Source organism: Pinus tabuliformis, chromosome 6, assembly GCF_031772625.1.
Source record: "Pinus tabuliformis cultivar Carrire ecotype Pingquan chromosome 6, CPIR1, whole genome shotgun sequence".
NCBI lineage: Eukaryota > Viridiplantae > Streptophyta > Pinopsida > Pinales > Pinaceae > Pinus > Pinus tabuliformis.
This window is the reverse complement of record NC_142292.1, coordinates 1,441,938,878-1,441,959,617: the sequence shown is the minus strand read 5'-3', so window position 1 is coordinate 1,441,959,617 and position 20,740 is coordinate 1,441,938,878. Positions and strand designations below refer to the sequence as shown.

Here is a 20,740-nt window from a genome sequence, read left to right as displayed (position 1 = left end):
TTCTCTTTGTAGATTTAAAATCCCTCTTATTATTCCTTCCAATTCAGTGTAGTTATTTGTTGCCTGACTTATTCTTATGAAGTAGATGCTTCTTATATTCCCTTGCTTGGCTTTTCTGGGATTACCTTTTAAGGTTGTATTGAAGTTCAATCTCAATGCTTCCAAATTGGAGGGAATCCAAGTTGATATATACCTGTCTCATGAGATTCTAAATCCTCTCTTTAACAGTGAGACTCTACTGCCATTCCCCAAGTCCCAACTCTTTCAGGATATTCAATTCTGTTTCCATATCCTGCTAAGACTTGCCTTTGGTGTACACTTTGGCTGTTATTTTAGGGCTTTTAAAATCCTGAAACAGTGCTTTTCCATCATTTTCCTTGATTTTTTTTTGATTCTTGTAAGCCAGATGGCATGCAATGATAGAAGGATTCTCATGTTATAGTTTAAACCTGTGAATCATAGTTATACTTTGGCCAATCTATATAATGGATTGGATCTTGCCTATAATTAGTGGGTGAGGGATGTAATATCACAATGCCTTTCTGTCAGGTTGTAATAAGCCTGGCTTTGTTTCTCATGCTACGGTGAGTGGAAGAGGTTCTTTCACCTTTCCCTTATCTCTTCCATATAGTTTGCGCATCAACTCCCAAATCTTGTGAGCATGATGGCAGTTCAACAGTGAATGATGACATACTGTAACTCTTCATAGCAATGACATTTAATTGAATCTACCCATTCCATTCTTCTGGGTGTGGCCTGTGTCAAAACTTTTATGTTTACCTCAGTATCATGTATGCAGAAACTTCTGGCAATATCTTTGGGTTACATCCATTGCTTTTTCATTTTCATTTGCCAGTTCATTCCGATTTCTTATCATAGATATGTATCTCTCTCTGTAGTGTCCTTCGCATCCCTCTCCCACCTTAGGATCCTTCTCTCGCCTTTGGAAATTTTTTCTTTCAGAAACTTTTTCTCTACTGAGTAGGTTTTCTTGGATTTCGTTATCAGACTTGCTATCCTATTTGTCCTTCCATTTTCTAGATAGTTTTTAGCTTAACTCTTCCTTTACCTTTAAAGATCTGTTATCTTCTCTCATTTCAGGCTATATCCATCCCAACAGGGGACAGTGGTTCTAGGGATCCTCCCAGAAATTGGCTTCTTCCTCAACCCTTATTTTCCAAAAGTCCTCCTATGAGGCTATGTTTGTATTTTTCACTCTATTGTCCTTCCATTTTCTAGATAGTTTTTAGCTTAACTCTTCCTTTACCTTTAAAGATCTGTTATCTTCTCTCATTTCAGGCTATATCCATCCCAACAGGGGACAGTGGTTCTAGGGATCCTCCCAGAAATTGGCTTCTTCCTCAACCCTTATTTTCCAAAAGTCCTCCTATGAGGCTATGTTTGTATTTTTCACTCTCTTATTCCATCTACTAGATCTTCATTGAAGTAATTGGCATCTAAGCATAGTATTGTACTTCTGCAGGCCATATTTCCTACGTAACGGTTGGATCCACTATTTCCTCTCCATGCATACTTGCCAAAAAAGCCTTGCTCCAAGTTTGCTGCTTGCCTCCTGAACCTTTCCCATTCCTGCTCTCTTGTCCATTTCAGCCTCTATTTTTTGCCATACTAAGAGTCCTACTGCATCCTTGATTCAGTTCCTCACCAAAACAATTGTCTCAAGATCATGTCAAATTTGTTTAGAGTCTGTTTTGGGGCTGAAATAACTAAGCAATCATATAAAGGTACGGGCACCAAGATATCATAATTAGCTGAATCTTTCTGGCAAGTATAACCTACATGTGTGTATCTGTCCAGTATTTATTCCATTTGACCAGTATTTCCTTCTAGTGAGATTGTATGGTCCATTTCTATGAGTGAAATTTTCTGAGTACATAGTGGGAAGCTTAGCGCTCTGAAAATTCTGAGTCCTACAGTTTTTCAATTTCAACTGCCGGACATGGTTCATGGGGTGAGACTTGAAATTCTCATTATTCTTCTCCATTGAGTCTAGCTTATAGTATTCAATTTCTACTTTAAATTTGTCAGCTTCCTATAGTGAAGCCCTTCCTATCCGTAATGTATCATTTTTCAGATTGTAGGTGAGAAGCATAGTCATTTCAGGCTATAGAGATGCCCCTCTATCTGACCTCTATTTATGCCTCCACTATTAATTTTCCCAATGTCTGCCATTATGATGAACACATATTGAGAGAGTGGGCAGCCTTGCCCGAGTCCTCTGCTTGTATTGAAAATTTGGAATGGAGATCCATTACGAGCATTGCACAGGAAGCTGAGGTAGTACAATGTTCCACCCATAAGATCTAGTTCTCCCCAAAACCTAATGTCCTCAACACTTTTCCCTGGAAGTTGTCATCAACTTTATTATAGGTTGTATTTATCTCACGCATAATCAACATTCCTGTATTCTTGAGCTCTTTCATTATTCATAGTGTGTTGTCCCTGGAACCACAATGATCAGAAATTTCCCTTATACAAAATTCAAATCCTGCTGTTCTTCTGAAATGATCAGTGGAATCAAGGGATTCAATATCCTCATCATTGTTCTAGGTATCAATCTATGCAATTGCAGAACACAAGAAACTTGGTGTAAGCTTCTCCAAAGATTTGGCTTCCTTCAATTTTGAAGTCAAGGTCAAGCATTTAGCATTTGTTTTACCCAAGACATTTCCTGTTTACCTAGATTTTTAACTGCTATAACCAGATCATCTTTCACAGTTTCCCATACTTGAAGAAGGCTGTCTGGAATCTATCAAAGTCCTGGTACTCTATCCCCATCCATTGTAAAATGAACTTCCGTTTTAGCTGGATGTTGGTTTACTTTATTTAGTAGTTTTTATTTTGGGGTATACTATGAATAATGCTTATGGTAAGGTAAAATATTTTCTAAAGTGTGTATTTCATATATGCATTATTACAGGTACAATGTTAGTTTATTGATTTCATTCTGTAAAATTTCAGATATCACAGTTTATTGACTTCATCATCCAAATTTTCAGATATCACCTTGGCATGATATTCCATTGCAATTAGGAGATGGAGTTTTCAACTTTGTAGCTGAAATACCAAAAGAATCAAGTGCAAAAATGGAAGTTGCAACTGAAGAGCCATACACTCCAATCAAGCAGGACACTAAGAAGGGCAAGCTTCGATATTACCCGTAAGCAAATCTATTATTCTCTTTTGATGTTTGACCGAATCTTAAATACACTTTGTGTAGTTCCTTATGATGTTGAGTTTGGAAATTGTAGATATACTTGAGATGGGATTTCTCTTTGAATGTTCTAAGTCAGCAATATATGATGACCTGGAGAGATTAATTAAATTCTCTTTATTTGTTTCTGATGAATTTTGCAACTTTTCCCCTCATTTAGAGAAACCAATGGATCCAATTCATTTCCATGTGTTTAAGTCCTACAATTAGTTTCTATTATTTTTAGACCAACAATTACCGTTGACATTTGTCACATAAGGACAGATGTTCAATCTTGTTACTAAGTCAAATCTTATAGAAACGTACATCAAATGTATGTCAACGCCCTTGTATATTATAGCATGTTTTTCTTCAAGAAGTTGGCTTGTATGAATTAGATCTATATACATCCATAAGAAATTTTTATACACATTTATCCTATGGCAAAGGTTTTACTGAATATATATGAAGAACTGGTATCATAGGTATCTGGTTATTACGCTTTACAGTTTGGAATCTGGATAGCCGTTAATTGGGTATCTACCTACCATATAGGTTTTCTGTCACATTGCCCACAGTTTCAAAATGGCGAATCCATGGCAAATCATCTGAAGGATTCAAACCTTCCTCCTTCCAGTTGTGCAGAAAAACTATAAGTCCACTGACAACTAGAGCTCTCAGACCTGTCACCAAGGAGAAGGGGTCAAATAATCTAAACAATCATGTTATAAAGGATTTCTGGATAAGTAGATGCCCTCTGAAAGTAACCTATTGAAATTTCAGACCATGGTAAACAGATTCTGCACTTAGAAAAATTAATCTAAACACTCGGTGGCAAAAATTTAAAAATAAAGCCTCCAATCAAAACTACAATTTTCTGAATACAATAATCCACAAACACTTATTGCTGGAAACATGAACAGGAAAAACACAAACTGACCACTCAATACTGCATCTATCTTCTATTGAAAACTGAAAGAAGAATTACACTGCTATAGTTCAAAACTTGAATATGCTAACCAACACAGTTGTGTGCCTTGGGTCTCCTTTATAGAATAGGAAGACCTAGGGTTACAACATATTTGGACTCATGTGAAGGAGCACCCCAGCTGTTGATGTTTGTAGCTCGGGCAGGTGCTTCTGTACAGGCCTAAGAGTCTAGGCATGCAGAAGTCACCCAAGATCTCCTTAGATCACTTGCTCTAGTGTGAGCAAGTTGCATTTGTAACTTAGCTTAAGTTAGACCTAGGAAAAACACATAATTATTATGTTGGCTTATTGGGCTAAAGTAAACTCAGGAAAAGTAAATTAATTAGTTTAATGATTATGTTTTAGTCTCAGCCCTTGATCACAAGTGAGGCAAGATTTAATCTCTGGGGTCAATCACTTTGGAGATTAGGTTTAGGGATTTAGTTCAATGTAAAGTTATAAAAGCAATGCTAAGGAGAAGAGAAGACACACCGTACAATAGCACAAGATTGAGAGAAACATTTCAGTGAGTGTGTTGGTTCCGACGAAGAGGGCAGCAAGCAGATCGAGATTAGCCAAGGAGGACTTGATCAGTTGGATCAGATCTAGTTGTTGTATGTATTTCCTCAGTTGAGCCATTTTCCTAGGACGAGAGCCCAAGTAACTTCTGAAAGTTAATGAAGAACTGTGATTGGGTAGAATCTGTTTTGTTATCTACTTCATGATTGAGATTGGTATATTTTGCTTCCGCTGAATTTTTTGTGTTAATGAACCTAGCTATGCAATTCAATGAGCATTTGTGTTAAGCGCTGGGTGTTAGGTTTGTAGGAATTCTAACATGGTATCTGTTATCACTCAGGTTGTCCCTTGGCTCCTTAAGGGATACGGTCGAGGTAACCACAAACCAATCTTTGGATTGCAGGTCCTAGCCTACCTGCAATCAGAGAGGGCTCTCTCTTTAAAATTTAGCTTTGTTTTGATATGATTTTAGGCTAGTTATGGTGTACATGGGTTTTGTTTTAAGTTTGGTGGGATGGGTGATGTTTTTCAAACAGAGTTGGCATAAAAAATGAGAAGTTCAGACCATTGGGCATGGAGTCAAGGATTATGGGTTGCTGGGTGTGTTTTCTTTGGCAAAGAAGGATTACAGAGCAAGATAGCTAAACAAGGAACAATTTCAAGCTGGAATAAGGGTGAAATGGTGGTCAGGGAATGAAAGGCAACTAAGTAGCTCTCATTATGCTAACAGAGGGAAGGTGAGTGAACATTATATAGGAGCAATCAAGGATTCCTAAACAACATTCATATATGAAGGAACTAGTGCAAATATGAGCAAAGAAGTATTCATATTCAGGACTAATTCAGAGGAAAAACATAGATAAATCACAGAAATTGAGAACAGAATACAACTAAGTAACTTCTGAACTATTCTTTCTTCCTGCAACTTAGATCATGACACATAGATGATATTACAAACATAGAAACTGAAAACAGGTAAGAAAGACTTATTGTTCCATGAAGTAGCACTAGAATTCTGTAATCAGCTCTTCAGCCATCAAATCCACACCAGACAGTTCAAAAGCAAAGCATTCCAGCTATCTTTGTTCATAAAAGTTCTCAAAATATACAGCGCAAGTCTAGAATGAGTTTTTCAACAACAACCAACCAACCAACCCTTAATACATTGTTCAGGGTGGTATTTATAGGAAAAATATCTACAAAACAGATCTGAGGGAAGATCTGGGGAAATAACTTTGATTAACCTAACTTATGCTGAAATAAATGTAACAAATATCTATCTAAGCTGCGCTGGAAGCAGCTGCATCAAAAATGAGTAAATGTGGTGTCCTTTGAGCTCTGTGCTGTTCATTTGGCCATAACTGTGCTTTGGTTTCTGCAGCGCTGCCCTTAGGTGGCCTTATGCGCATTAAACTCTGATCTGGTGAGCCTTAATGGCTTAAAACTCCATCACTGATACTCTTTGACTTTGCTGGGGCTCTTTATTGCTCATCTGCTTTGATATTAAAGTTTTCCACTGATATTCTTTAATCTGATACTCTTTGCCGCTACTCTGATATACTTTAACTGCAAAATCGCCCTTGCCTGCCACTTTATGGCGAGATTTGACTGCTGCTGCGCTTTCCGTGGCCTTTAGAACTGTTTCGGCGCTTGGCCGATCAAAATACTATCAAAACAGGAGAAATACTGCATAATAGAGGAGGATTTGCACACTGATAATTGGTGCTGGGGCCGTGCTCGTTGTCTGGAGCAAATCTGGGCTTGGATTGATAAAAAATGGCTGAGAAATGCTAAGCATCCTTTGAACTGGAGCGCGCACGGGCACAGGCTAAATAATATGACGAAATAGCCCCTTTTTCCTTTATAAAGCAAAAATGCTTTTATAAAGAAATTTTGATGAAAAAACAAGCGGGAGCGATTATTGTAGCGGAGAATTAATTAGGGCCGTTGGATCGCGCGAAGGCAGATCCAACGGTTGCGATTGAATCGCAATATCGCTATCAGCGGGGACCCGGGGGCGGAGTGTTTTATATATATATGCGATGCGATATAGCGATCGCCGATATCGCATCGGCGATCGGCTATCGGGGGCGGAGGCGTTATATTATAGCGATGGGCGAGCGATATGGGGCGATGCGACATGATCTGGACCGTTGATCTGAGGGCAGATCGGACGGCTGCCGCGCGATCGCAATATCGCGTCGGCGGAGGTCTATGGGTGCGGGCCTTATATATATATATGCGATAGCGATGCGATAATGCATGTGTTTTATTATAAAATGGAGAATTGCGGTAAACCTAAGTTTTGCGGTAAAACTTAAGGTTTGTGGTAAAACATGAAATATGCGGTAAAGCGGGAATAAATGGAAATATATGGAATATGCGATGATTAATGGATTGCGATGGAAAGGCCTCCCGATAGCGATATCGCTTCGGATGCGACAACGATATCGCATCAGAGGAAGGGGAATGTTAAATCGGGGAGGCAACACTATAAGGGGCCAACACTGCTGCTACCTCCGACAACGATATCGTGTCGGAGGGGGGGGGGAATGCCATCGGAGGAGGGTTTTTTATGCTTTAAAATGGGTTTAAAGCATCGGAAGGGGGTTTTATGCCTTGAAAAAGATAAAAAGAGGGTTTTTATACATCGGAGGGGGAATTTTAATGCAATGGAAGAAGTCTAAAGCATTGGGAAAGGGTTTTTATGAAGTAAATAAGGGGTTTTATGCATTGGAAGGGGTCCAAAGCATTGGAAGATGGTTAAATGAGCAAAATGAGGGTTCTTACTAAGTTTCAAATAAACTTAGTAATTCCCAAGGCATATTTATGGTTATATTTCAACCAGAGGGAGGGGATATGTATATAAGGGGGATATTTAACATATTTTTAGTAGGGGAAGGGGAAATAGATAGGGATTTACATAATAGAGTTAGAAATTAATATGGACTTTGTGAAGAAAGCGCTAAGTATAGAAATCTTAGGCTACAAAGGGGAAATAGGACTTTATAGAAGAAATATGAGCACCTATAAGCAAAGCAGATCTTTACTTAGGCAAATGTTATGGAATATGATGAATTTTAAAGATATCAAGCAGATCTTAACATCTTTTAGGGGAAATTAGTGAATGATTTGGGGAAAAGGAAGAAGGGGAAGTTAGTCATGCCTCGCTTGAGCTGCTCCAAGGGAAAAATGCCTTGCACTTGTGATCTGAAGTAGATTTAACACTTTGAAACACAAAACTGATCACAATCCTTGATTCTGCAACCTCAAAACTGCCTACCCAGCCTACTTACCTAGCATTTTGTCTTCTTTTTGTTTGGGTGCACTTGAACTAGCAAACCCAGCTTTTCATCTTTTCTTTTGGCTATCCTCCTATCTAAATCTACCCTTATTTCTGCCAGGGGCTCAGATTAAGCTGTTGAGCACCCTTGCTTCTCTACCTAGCTAATAATCTGCCAAGATTAAACAGTTTGGTCAGATCTTAATTCTCTATCTTCTAAAACAAGCAATTTAAACCTAGGGAAGCCAAGATTAAGCTGTTTGGCCTTCCCTTAACCATGAAATCTTTCAAAAATGGAATAATTCATCAAAAATGGAACATAGTAGTGGCATTTGAGCTTGCACACTTTCCTGGCCTTTGTTTGGGGTTCATTTCATTTATTTTTCTCTTTGGCCAATTCATTTTTTTTGCCCTTCGATTTTTCTTTTAGGGCATACCCTCTATACATTTTTTAAATTTTCTGAGTTTTCTTGGAAATATGGAACCTTTGCAGCATGAAAAAGATGACATTTTTGGCATTTAAACAGCCAATCATGAAATATGAAAACCTATTGCAATAGGAGGCTAACAGTATCAGAGAAGAAACTTTGAGATATCTATCTTTGAATCATAGGTGTTAGGTTTGTACAGGATCGTTGGGTCAAGTTTGGTTGTGATTGTACGAGTGGAAATATTTTTAGGGCGGCTAAAGGAATCGACTGTATGGTACAACTACGGTTGAAGAGATAAATTTTTTTAAAGGGGGTTGAAAATCATTTTCCTGGGTTGAGTTTAAGATTAAAAAAAAGAAAAAGGGAAAGATTGGGGTGGCTAATAATGGGATGTCAGAACAACCTTTCTGTTGGCCAGGGTCGACAACCCACCAAACAACCCCATGGAAGTGAGCCGCTACAGAGAGAGGGAGAATGGTGGTTGGAGGCATGAGAAAACAGGGCCAACGGTGGAACAAGTTGTAGGCATAGCCACCAAACAAGTCAACCACCATAGAAATCATGTGCTGAAGGAAGTGTTGAGTGGAGGTTGTGAAATGGGCATGCAAAGAAGCCACAACGCATGCAAGTGATGGTTGGGCTTCTCAAGGGGTCGTCGACAGAATCTATAAACACTGGTGGTAGATAGGGTCGGGCACAAGAATACAAATTATTGATAGAAGGTGGTCAACAAGCTGGGGAGTAGAGCGTAGAGAAGAAAGGCCTGAGCCACCCAACCAATCGAGTTGTGATTTGGTTGCATGCAGGAGAGACAATGCTTTTGGGGCCAAGGAAATGGATTGTAAAGGTATTGTTGATGTTACCCAATAGTGTGTTGGGGGAATAAAAGTTGATTGTTGTTGTAAGGACCCACAACTGTTAGCACAACAAATCGGTTGAGAGTGCCAATATTGAAGGGTTATTGTCATCGGAACCACCACAACAACACAAGACATTAAGAAAGGCGGCATGAGCAAGCAACAATAGAGAAGATTGGACCGCCGAGGGTTCACATGGTTTGTGGGCTTGTTGCTGGTAGAGACGTTGGCAACTAAATGTGTTGAAAGCCAAGAGATAGGTAGATTGTGAGATTGATAGAAGTCATCTCTCAGAGGGAGAGTGGGAGATCATACCAATTAGAGCTTGATAGTCAATTGATTTTCCTATTTCAAGATGGCATTAACTGGTATGAGATTTGAGGATAGGTTGCATGGAACTTATAACTTTAGTCCATGGAAGGAGAGGATAGCGTTGGTTTTTAAGGAAAACAACCTATGGGAGTTTTCAAACATTTAGGTTTCAACTTCTTTAGATGCTACAACTTTGATAGCCCACAAATTGAAAGATGTTAAGGCTAGACGTATCATCATATATGGGGTGAAGGATTATGTAATCCCTTACATGTCAGGGAAGAATAGTGCCCATGAGATGTGGACTGCTCTGAAGAGTTTATACCAGAGTGATAATCAAAATCATAAAGTGTTGTTGAGGGAGAAGCTCAGGAACACCAAGTTGATTGAATTAGATATCGTGGCATCATACCTCGCTAGGATCCAACAAGTTCGAGATGAGCTTGGAGCTATTGGGGTAGCCTTTTCAGATGGTGAGCTTGTAAGGATAACATTGACTGGGTTCTCAAAACCATGGGTTACCTTTGTAACGTGTGTTCTAGAAAGAGAAAAGCTACTAGATTGGAACACACTGTGGCATGACTTCACCCAAAAAAAGATTTGGGAGAAATCATTGTTTGGAGGACAACATAAGAGTGGGGATGATGAGAGTCATACTCTTGTCAATCAGGCAACGAGGAGCAAAGGTTTGAGTAATAAGGGTGAGAAGTCAACCTCACAATCCAAGAAGAAAAAGGACTTGACTAAAGTCAAATGTTTTGCCTGTCATAAGATGGGACACTATGCTTCATAGTGTCCAGAGAGGAAGAAAGGGGGGAAGGGTATGCAACCAATTGTAGCTGCACTGACAGAAGCTTAGGAAGAGTTTAAAAAAAATGAATATCTGTATATTTCATATGAGGAATATACATGTTTTTATCTTTTCAATCATTACATCAAGGGTTGAAGACATTACATCAAATTTCATCATGTCACTAGCGGGAATTGAACTTGGGTGGGAGGATAACAATCATTCTTCCCAACCACCCGAGATAAACCCAATTGATTGAAGCTCGGGAGGAGTTTGCTAAGATGTTCGAAACCAAATTTGTACTTATTTCCTACCTTACCTCAGACACATTATTGGTGGGTGTGTCACTGCTAGACAATGGAGCCACAAGGCATATGGCGGGAGCATGGGAATAGTTTAACAACTTGATTGAGTGGGACTTAGGACCACATGGGGAGTTTGGTGTTGATACCAAACATGTAGTGAAGGGGGTTGGAACAATGGTATTCCAACTTGAGTAAGGAGGTAGGATGGAAGTGAAGGACGTGGGATGTATTGTGGGTACCAGCACTCAGGTGGAGTATGTTCTCAGTCTTTGTGTTAGAGAGGAAGGGTTTCTGTGTAGCATTCCAGGATGGGAAGGTATTGACGAGACTTAGTGGATATAACTCTAATAAGGGACATGTCACATGAGATAGAGAGAGCAACATGTATAGGTTAAAAGGCCAACCTATTTGAATAATGGCACAAAGCAAAGCAGTGACAAAAAACAAGGAGCAGGTAGCTTTGAAGGTTGAGTAGCTCAAAGGTAGTCAACCTTCTAGTTCAGGAGGGGAGCATTAGGATAGATTCCTCCAAATCTGTCAAGGTCTCTTGTACGAGATGACTTTACAGGATGTCCAGGACTAGGAAACTTCTAGGAACTAGGTCAGGGAAAGCAACACTTCGAGCATGTTCCCAAACCAGATGGCATGGAAGGTTTATAGTTTACAAGGAACAACCATGACAACGAATGTAGTTCCAAAATTGAAGTTAGTCTTAGGTGGCAGAAGTACCTCCCTCACTAAGAGAAAGTGTTGATGTTTGTAGCATGGAAGTTTTCTAGTTTACAAGGAACAACCATGACAACGATTGTAGTTCCAAAATTGAAGTCAGTGCTAGGTGGTAGAAGTACCTCCGTCACTAAGAGAAAGGGTTGATTTGTAGCTTGGGCAGGTACTTCTGCATATGCCTAAGTGTTTAGGCGTGCAAAAGTTACCCAAGATCTCCTTAGAATACTTGCTCTGCTATGGGCAAGTTGCATTTGTAACTTAGCCTAAGTTAGACTTAGGAAAATCACATAATTATTATGTTGGCTTATTGAGCTAAAGTAAACTTAGGGAAAGTAAATTAATTACTCTAGTGATTATGTTTTAATCTCAGCCCTCGATCTCAAGTGAGGCAAGATCCAATCTCGGCTATCGGTCACTTTAGAGATTAGGGCTAGGGATTTAGCTCAATGTAAAGTTATAAAAGCAAGGCAAAGGAGAAGAAGAAGACACACTGTACAACACAAGATTGATAGAGGCATCTCAGTGAGTGTGTTGGGTCCAAGGAAGGGGGCAACAAGGAGATCCATATTAGCCAAGGAGGGCTTGATCAACAGGATCAAATCCAATTGTTATATGTATTTCCTTGGTTGGGCCATTTTTCCAGGATGGGAGCCCATGTAAGTTCCGAAAGTTAATGAAGAACTGTGATTGGGTAGAATCTTTTGTGTCATCTATTTTGTGATTGAGATTGGTATATTTTGCTTTTGTTGAATTTCTTGTGTTAATGAACCTAGTTGTGCAATTAGTTAGTATATTTGTAATCTGCTAGGAATTAAGTGTCGGGTGCTAGGTTTGCAAGAATTCCAACACTAGCTAATAGGGTCAAACCCTAACCATCATCACTTAGAGCAATGCCCCTATTGCATGGATAGATGTGCTAAAAGATCATGCACAACTAGAGAACATTACACCATTCATTCATGCATGTGCCTCAAAGGATCTACCCCCTCTGTAATGCCCCATATTTTAAGATAATTAGTTTTCAAATTCGATCTGATCTTTATTCCATGCATGTCTGACATGTCACATTACATTTCCCTTGTGTATAAAAAATATTTATTAACTGTCGTTTATTGTTAAGGGTGAAACATGTGTGATAAGGAAAAGCGTTTTGTTCCCATGGTGTCAATTTTAGTCTTCTTTTCATTAACGAAGCAGGAACTTGCTTTCACCATTTGCCACAAGAGAACAACAGAGAAAGTCTCGATCGTGCTAACGTTGATAATATATTTTTTTATACATGTTGACTAGATGTTTTCTCTTTAGTGTTTTTCTCTTTTTATTGGATAAGTAGCCTTTATTTATTTATTTATTATTATTATATTACTTATTTAGTTATATGGGGCATCACACCCTCCTATATTAGCACATCTTCATGCGTTGCGCCGTACTATCATAGGGATCAACATCCAATCTAAGAAAATATAAGTACATGCAAAAACATAAAGAAAACTGAAGAGAATTCAACTCCTAAAGATGACATATGCATGCCTGCCAACATGAATGCACTTCTATTAGAATCTATAAAACAGCCTCCTAGAGGCTATTCTAGTTCTCAAGACCTGGAGGACCAAGACTCCTCATTGAACTTCACATATCCTCTCACTATTGTCTTCTGTTATGATGGAGTGTAGACCTTATAAGTTTTGGAGGACTCATTTTCACCAAGAAAGATCTCCTTCAAGCTTAGATGTCTTTTCATAAGGAACATGATTATACATAGGATAACCAAATTGTCAAAAGCAAGCTACTTGTTAGGTCCCTATACTACTAGTGTAACCCCTTATTGTTATTAGTGCAACCCTCGTATTGTATTATTGTGCCCATGTAGTCCCATGTTGTTATTATTGTGCCCCATAGAAGCCCATTATTGTTATTGTTGTGCCCCTACAATATTATTGTTATCTAGGCTCTGCTTGTATTGGGACCGCTTAGACTCCTATATATAGAAAGGAGGTCTTGTAATTTGTATCATCCAAGAATTGTTGATTTGTGTAATGTAAAGGAGGTTGCCCCCTCGAAGAGGTTGATTTTGAAGTCGTTGATCTATATTTTTTTCTATTTTGTGAGCTGGTTGCATAACATTTGGTATCAAAGCTTTGGATTCTAGTGTTTCGCTACTTCAAACAGGTCATCGTGGAATTTTCACTATAAATTTTTTTCTACGAAGTTTCAGAAGCTGAAATTAAAACCTATTCGAGCCAAAATCGTGTTGAACCTTGTTTCCGAATTTCAAGTCTTGTCTCGCTATAATTTTGGAGATATGATCCAAGGAAGTTAGAGTTTTTGTAGGCTTCCAAATTATATCTCAAACAAGTGACCTTAGGAATATCGTCATAGCTTTCTCTCTGAGCAGCAAATTGCAATTTCGTAAAACGTTATAGAAAGAGGACAGATTGCAGTTTTCTATGTATCGTTTCCAGGTCCGAAGGTCGAAACAGTGACACATGGCACTTCGTATAAGTTTGCTCTACTGAACTCGTCTATAATCAGGTCATCGTTGGAGATTTGGAATAACCCTTTCGTGGAGAATCCAATCTTGATCAGACTTGTGGGGTTGGAAAAAGGACTTAGAGGGATATCATAGGATGAAATTTCAGACCTTGGAGATCCGAAATTACAGAGATACAACAGATTCAATATCAAGCTCCTACAAAGCGAAAAAATGTGTGTAGTTTTTTTAAAAAATTGCATAAGTTTGGTTTGAAAAATTAGTTTGAAGTAATTCAAAGGGCATAGTGAAGCATAATTATAATTTATTGATGCCCCAAAGAAAGAAAATGGAGACACCTAGTAAGCAACCTGAAAGCTCTACCATGACTCATGAAAAAGAGGAAGAAATGCAACATGATATATCAAAATTACAAGACCAAGTGCAACAAATTTTACTCTCACAAAAATTAACAGAAGCTAAGATGGATGGTTTAAAGAAAGGCATGGAAGCTAAGATGGATAACGTGGAAGCTTAAGATGGATGGCGTGGAGTCTAAGATGGATGGTTTAGAAGTAAACATTGAAGATTTGAAGAAAGACATGGAAGGTTTGAAAGGAGGTTTGATAAAGTTGCTTCAATAAATGCTTCCTAATGGTGAAAAGGTAGTAGAGGAAACTCATGATGAGAACAAAAGAAACGTTAATCATGATTCCATAGAATCTAATGTTGGATTGAAGATCCACCATGTTCCAAAGATCAATATGAGGAAGTTTGATATCAAGGATCTCGTAACATGGATACTATAGATGGAGCAATATTTCGATCTCCATAATGTGCAAAACACACAAAAGGTACGCATTGCAACTTTATATTTAGAACCCAACTAGTTTGTATGGTATCAATGGCTTTGCTGTCGTAAACAAATTGTTACTTGGTCAATTTTTATGGAGGAAATGATAGCACATTACGAGGATACAAAATGCAACACCTTCTTTAGCTAATTGATAAATCTCAAACAAAAGGGTTCAATGGTGGAGCACATTGAGGAATTCCAAAAATTGGATATAAGGGTAAAAGATATTCTAGAGGAGCATAAAATTGATGTGTTCCTAGGGAATTTAAAGGATAACATCCAACATAAGGTTCGAATTTGGGAACTCGATTCATTGGAGAAGGCATTCAGGTTGGCAAGAAAAATTGAAAGCAAAATTATGGCAACAAGGAAGCCTACCACTCAACTATAAAGATGGAAGTGTTGCTGCCCCTAGCGTTCCACAACCTACAAGGTTGACGCCGCAACAATTGGAAGAAAAAAGAGCAAAAGGGCTTTGTTACAGTTGTGATAGAAACTACACTAAAGGTCATAAGTGTGCTGAGAAGAAATTATTTTACATAGATTGTGAAGAGGAGGAAGAAAATGAACAAGAAACATCAAAAGAAGAGGATATACACTAGGAACCAACCCTAGAGAAAGAAGAAATGAATCCGACCATATCTTGTAATGCATTGGCAAGAATTACCACTCCTCAAACTCTCAAGATAGAAGGACATATCAAAAAGAAAAAGGTATTAGTGTTGATTCATTCGGTTAGTACCCATAATTTTATTCATTGTAAGATAACCAAGGAATTGAATTGCTTCCTATATCCAGCACCAAAGTTTCAAGTGGTGGTTACAAATGGAGGAACCATATATTGCTCTGGAAAGTGCCATAATATCAAGCTATCCATGGGAGAATATGTATTGAATAGGTCAATGCTTTCCATTCCAATGGGTGGTGCTGATGTTGTACTAGGAGTTCAATGACTACAATCTTTGGGTACGATAGCTTTTAATTTTCAAGAACTTTTCTTGAATTTTTTTTGGGAAGGAAAGGAAGTTGAATTAAGGGGTATCGCAGGGAAACCAGGAAAGATAATGAACTCTAACAACATGACAAAACTTCTAAAGAAAGAACAACGGGGCGTAATTGCACAATTATGTTCCCTAGAGGTTCCCACATCGAAATCATCTATTTCTCTAGATCTCCAAAAAGCTTTGGACAATCATTCTAAGGTATTTGAGACTCCCAAAGGCCTCCCACCTATTCGTGATCATGATCATGCTATTCATTTGATTCTAGGAAGTGTTCCCCCAAACATCAAGCCTTACAGATATCCATATGCCCAAAAGAGTGAAATTGAACGTATGGTTGTAGAAATGCTAGAGGCTGGTATAATTCAACCTAGTCAAAATTCTTTTTCTACTCCAGTAGTATTGGTACACAAGAAGGATAGATCATGGCGCATGTGTTCAGATTATAGGGAGCTCAACAAGCTCACTATTAAAGATAAATTTCCCATTCCTGTCATTGATGAATTATTGGATGAATTACATAGAGCAATTTACTTCACCAAGTTGGATCTTCGTTCAGGATATCATCAAATCAGAATGAAGACTGAAGACATTGTAAAAACAACATTTAGAACTCATGAGGGTCATTATGAATTTTTGGTCATGCCTTTTGGCCTTACCAATGCACCTTCGACATTTCAAGGTTTGATGAATTCCATTTTCAAACCCACCCTAAGAAAATTTGTGTTAGTATTTTTTGATGATATACTAATCTACAACAAGTCTTGGAAGGATCATGTTCAACATGTTGACAAGGTGTTCAAACTATTGGAGGAGAAACAATTATATGCAAAAACCTCTAAATGTTTCTTTGGAGTACAAGAGGTGGAATATCTGGGTCATATTGTATCTCATGAAGGTGTTAAGGTAGACCCTAGCAAAATTAAAGCCATTAAGGAATGGAAAATCCCCACATCCATAAAGCATCTGCGAGGATTTATCGGGTTGACAGGGTATTATCGCAAGTTTGTTAAGAATTATGGGAGAATAACAGCACCTCTAACAACATTATTAAAGAAAGATGCATTTTCTTGGACTCCACAAGCAACGAAGGCCTTTGAACATCTTAAAGAGGCAATGTGCCAAACACCGGTCTTAGCTACGCCAGACTTCACAAAAACCTTTATTGTGGAATGTGATGCCTCATGAAATGGAATTGGTGCTGTTTTAATGCAAGAAGAAAGACCCATTGCTTTTGAAAGTCGTCCAATCAAAGAAAGACCCATTGCTTTCGAAAGTCGTCCAATCAAAGGAAAGTATTTACAGAAAGCTATTTATGAGAAGGAAATGTTGGAAATACTACATGCACTTAAGAAACGATGACCCTACTTAATGGGAAGACACCTCAAGGTGAAAACGGATCATGATAGTTTTAAATACTTTCTAGAACAAAGATTATCTTCAAAAGAGGAACAAAAATGGGTCACAAAGATGTTGGGTTATGACTTTGAAATCATTTACAACAAAGGGAAGCAAAATGTTGTTGCAGATACACTCTCAAGAAAGGATGAGGATGTGGAAGCATTATTTTGTGTCATTTCTATTATCCAACCAGATTGGATAAACGAAGCAAGGGATGAATGGAAGAATGACGAAGAAGTTTGGGCACTCATTCAAAAGTTGCAGCAAGATCCCAGTACATCTGATACATTTAGCTGGAAAAATGATTCGCTATGGTACAAAGATTGCTTATATCTCTATAAGAATTCCCAACTCAAACAAAAGATTCTTCTGGAATTGCACACCTCTCCTTTAGGAGGGCACTCAGGATTTTTAAAAACTTACCACAGGGTTAAGAAATATTTTTTTTGGGATGGCCTTAAATCTGATATTCAAAAGTTTGTGGCAGAATGTTTGGTTTGCCAACAAAATAAAGTTGAGACAATTAAGACCCCAGGTCTGTTACAACCTTTATCCATTCCAAGTCAACGTTGGGAGGAGGTTTCAATGGATTTTATCACAGGTTTACCCAAGTCCGAAGGAAAGAGTGTCATCATGGTGGTAGTTGATAGACTTACCAAGTATGCACACTTTTGTGCATTATCTCATCCATTTAAAGCCAGTACAGTTGCTACTGCATTTATGGAAACAATTCAAAAGCTACATGGAAACCCAAAGATTATTGTAAGCGACAGAGATCCCATTTTCACTGGAAATTTTTGGACAAAATTATTTTCTTGTCTGGGTACTCAGTTAGCTCATAGCTCATCTTATCATCCTCAATCTGATGGGAAAACTGAGATAGTGAACAAATGTTTGGAAGGATATCTTCGTTGCTTTGTATCTAATAAACAGACACAATGGGTCAAGTGGTTGCCTCTGGTTGAATGGTGGTATAACACTTCCTTCCATACTGCAGCAAAAATGACCCCATTTATGGCACTTTATGGATATCATCCACCATTCATCACATCATCTTTAAAAGAAAATTCTAAGGTTCAAGCAGTGGAAGATCACATTGAGCATCAACAACAAGTTCTCAAACTATTAAAGGATAACCTCACTTTGGCGCAAAATAGAATGAAACAACAGGCAGATCAACATCGCAACGAAAGAAGCTTTGATGTAGGTGACTGAGTATTTCTATGACTACAACCATATAAACAAATGTCCCTCAAGCAAGCTAAGAAGGATAATAAATTATCACCAATGTATTATGGTCCGTACAAGGTGTTACAAAAGATTAGTACTATGGCATTCAAATTGGAGCTTCCTGCATCTTCCCAAGTGCACCCAGTTTTCCTTTTGGAACCTGAAGCAGTCATAGAAACAAGAATCGATCAATTTAAGAGTATCTCATAAAGTGGAAGAACTTACCCGCTAAAGATTCCATATGGGAGGATGAGAATTTTATGCAGAAGCATCTAGAACTACTCAAGCGTTGAGGACAACACTTTTTGAAGGAGAGGGGCATGTTAGGTCCCTATACTACCAGTGTAACCCCTTATTGTTATTAGTGCAACCCCCTTATTGTATTATTGTGCCCATGTAGTCCCCATGTTGTTTTTATTGTGCCCCATAGAAACCCGCTATTGTTATTGTCGTGCCTCTACAATATTATTGTTATGTAGGCTCTGATTGTATTGGGACCCCTTAGACTCCTATATATAGAAAGGAGGTCTTGTCATTTGTATCATCCAAGAATTGTTGATTTGTGTAATGTAAAGGAGGTTGCCCCCTCGAAGAGGTTGATTTTGAAGTCGTTGATCTATCTTTTCTTCTATTTTGTGAGTTGGTTGCATAACACAGTTTGTGGTTTCTCACTAGTAAAATATTTTATTGGTATCTAGTCTTTCAATATTATGCAGGGACACTTTGTTTAAAATGTAAATAGTTGTACTACATGCTCTTGCCTAAAAAACATGAGCAAATCTTGATCATGAGTCATAGCCTTGGTTGTCTCTATGATGGCCTTGGTCTTCCTGTCTGAAACTTCGTATAGCTGAGGGTTGTAAAACACTGTTAGCTCCCTCTTCAACCTTGCATCCTTGCAAAAGGATTCAAACTTTGTGGAGGTCTACTCTCCTCCATTACTTGGTCTTAACACCTTAATCTTCATATGTGTTTAGTTCATCACAAGAGCTTTAAACTCTTGGAACCTAATAATGACTTCATCCTTGATCTTTATAAATGTTGGAATTATTGGTGTAATGTATATATTTGGCCATGACCCATTCATGTTTATAATCATGTACTTGCAATTATGGCTAGGTCTTGCCTTATATTCCTTAAATGACAAGTCTTGCTGGGGGAGGTTCTGTTGATTTTTCAAGTGCAATATATATACATGCACCAAATTCTGAAATTTCTGATAATTACTTCTAATGACATAGTTCTTCTTTTTAACAATTCCAATTTATCATTAAGCAACTACACTTTAAAAATTCAACCATAAACCATAAGTACAAAAGAGATCACAATGCACAAAAGAGAACACAATATTTACTTTGGGAAAACCCACTTATGGGAAAATCCCATCGGCCTTTTTCTTAGAGAGATTCTTTAATTCAACAAGATATACATCTAATGCTACTAGTCACAAACAAGTTAATGGTTAAACTTGGTCACCAACCCTCAAGTCAAGTCAAAGGCAAGTCAAACTTCTGCTCCACAGAATTTCGACCTTCCAAATCTGTCTAGAAATTCAGTCTGCCTAGAATATGTTGCCCAAAAACTACCCAGAAACTGCCTAGGAAAAGTCACACGTGCAAAATCTGAGAGAGAGAGAGAGAAATCCCAAGTAGAGACATCTTCGACCTTCTTCTTTTCATCCTACTTCTTCTTGACCTGTGATTGGATGCCCATAAACTGTCTTCTTGTGATGAGGTCGAATGGTGGTCTTGTGGAGAAGGTCAAGTGCCATTATATAGATGTTCTATTTTCACGAATGGGTGTGTCTCTTCACTGGGGCCAACTTGACTTGAGGGAGGGCCAACTTGACTATTTTAAGCCAAAAATTCAAATTTCAATTTTCAAAATTTTCTTTTTCAAATCCAACATGAAAAGCATGTCTTACATTAATTATTTCAAGGGCTAAATAATCAAAATGACATGAAGAACATGTCTGTTAAAATTGGCAACTAGGGCCAAACTCCATGTGGGTCACCTCATTTATGGCAGCTGATATTTTTCTTGGATTCCTCTCATCGAGAGGTGTATGATTGATCTAACGATCATCGGATTCCGACATGTATTCATGGAGATATGAATTTATTTGTCTTTCTTGACAATTTATCAAGGTTGGCCAGCAAGTAAAATAGTGTTTTACACCCCCAGCTTATCCTCAACGTGGCATATAAGAAGAGGAGACCTTGAGGCATTATGACACTCATCTCATCATCTCATTCCGCTCTCTCCAAGTCTCTTGGGTATGCGTAGGAGGAGGAAGGCACTCACACGTGGGAGAAGGAAGGACACAGGTCTGTTTTAGGCAGCGTTGACCTAGGGTTGATCGTGGAGCAGCGAGAT

At 38.3% G+C, this 20,740-nt stretch overlaps 1 protein-coding gene across 21 annotated transcripts in view; it reads left to right on the top strand.

Annotated features, from left to right (window-relative positions):
• LOC149264029 (soluble inorganic pyrophosphatase 6, chloroplastic-like) overlaps window positions 1-20,740 on the top strand; it is a 154,221-nt gene that overhangs the window by 26,894 nt on the left and 106,587 nt on the right. For all 21 annotated transcript variants that reach the window (XR_016259539.1, XR_016259513.1, XR_016259512.1 and 18 more), the window contains exon 2: window positions 3,021-3,181. Coding sequence is in view for 6 of the 21 variants with exons in the window: in XM_089427432.1 (XP_089283558.1) it covers window positions 3,021-3,181 (161 nt within the window). In the remaining 15 variants the exon portion in view is untranslated. The remainder of the gene's footprint in view (window positions 1-3,020; window positions 3,182-20,740) is intronic.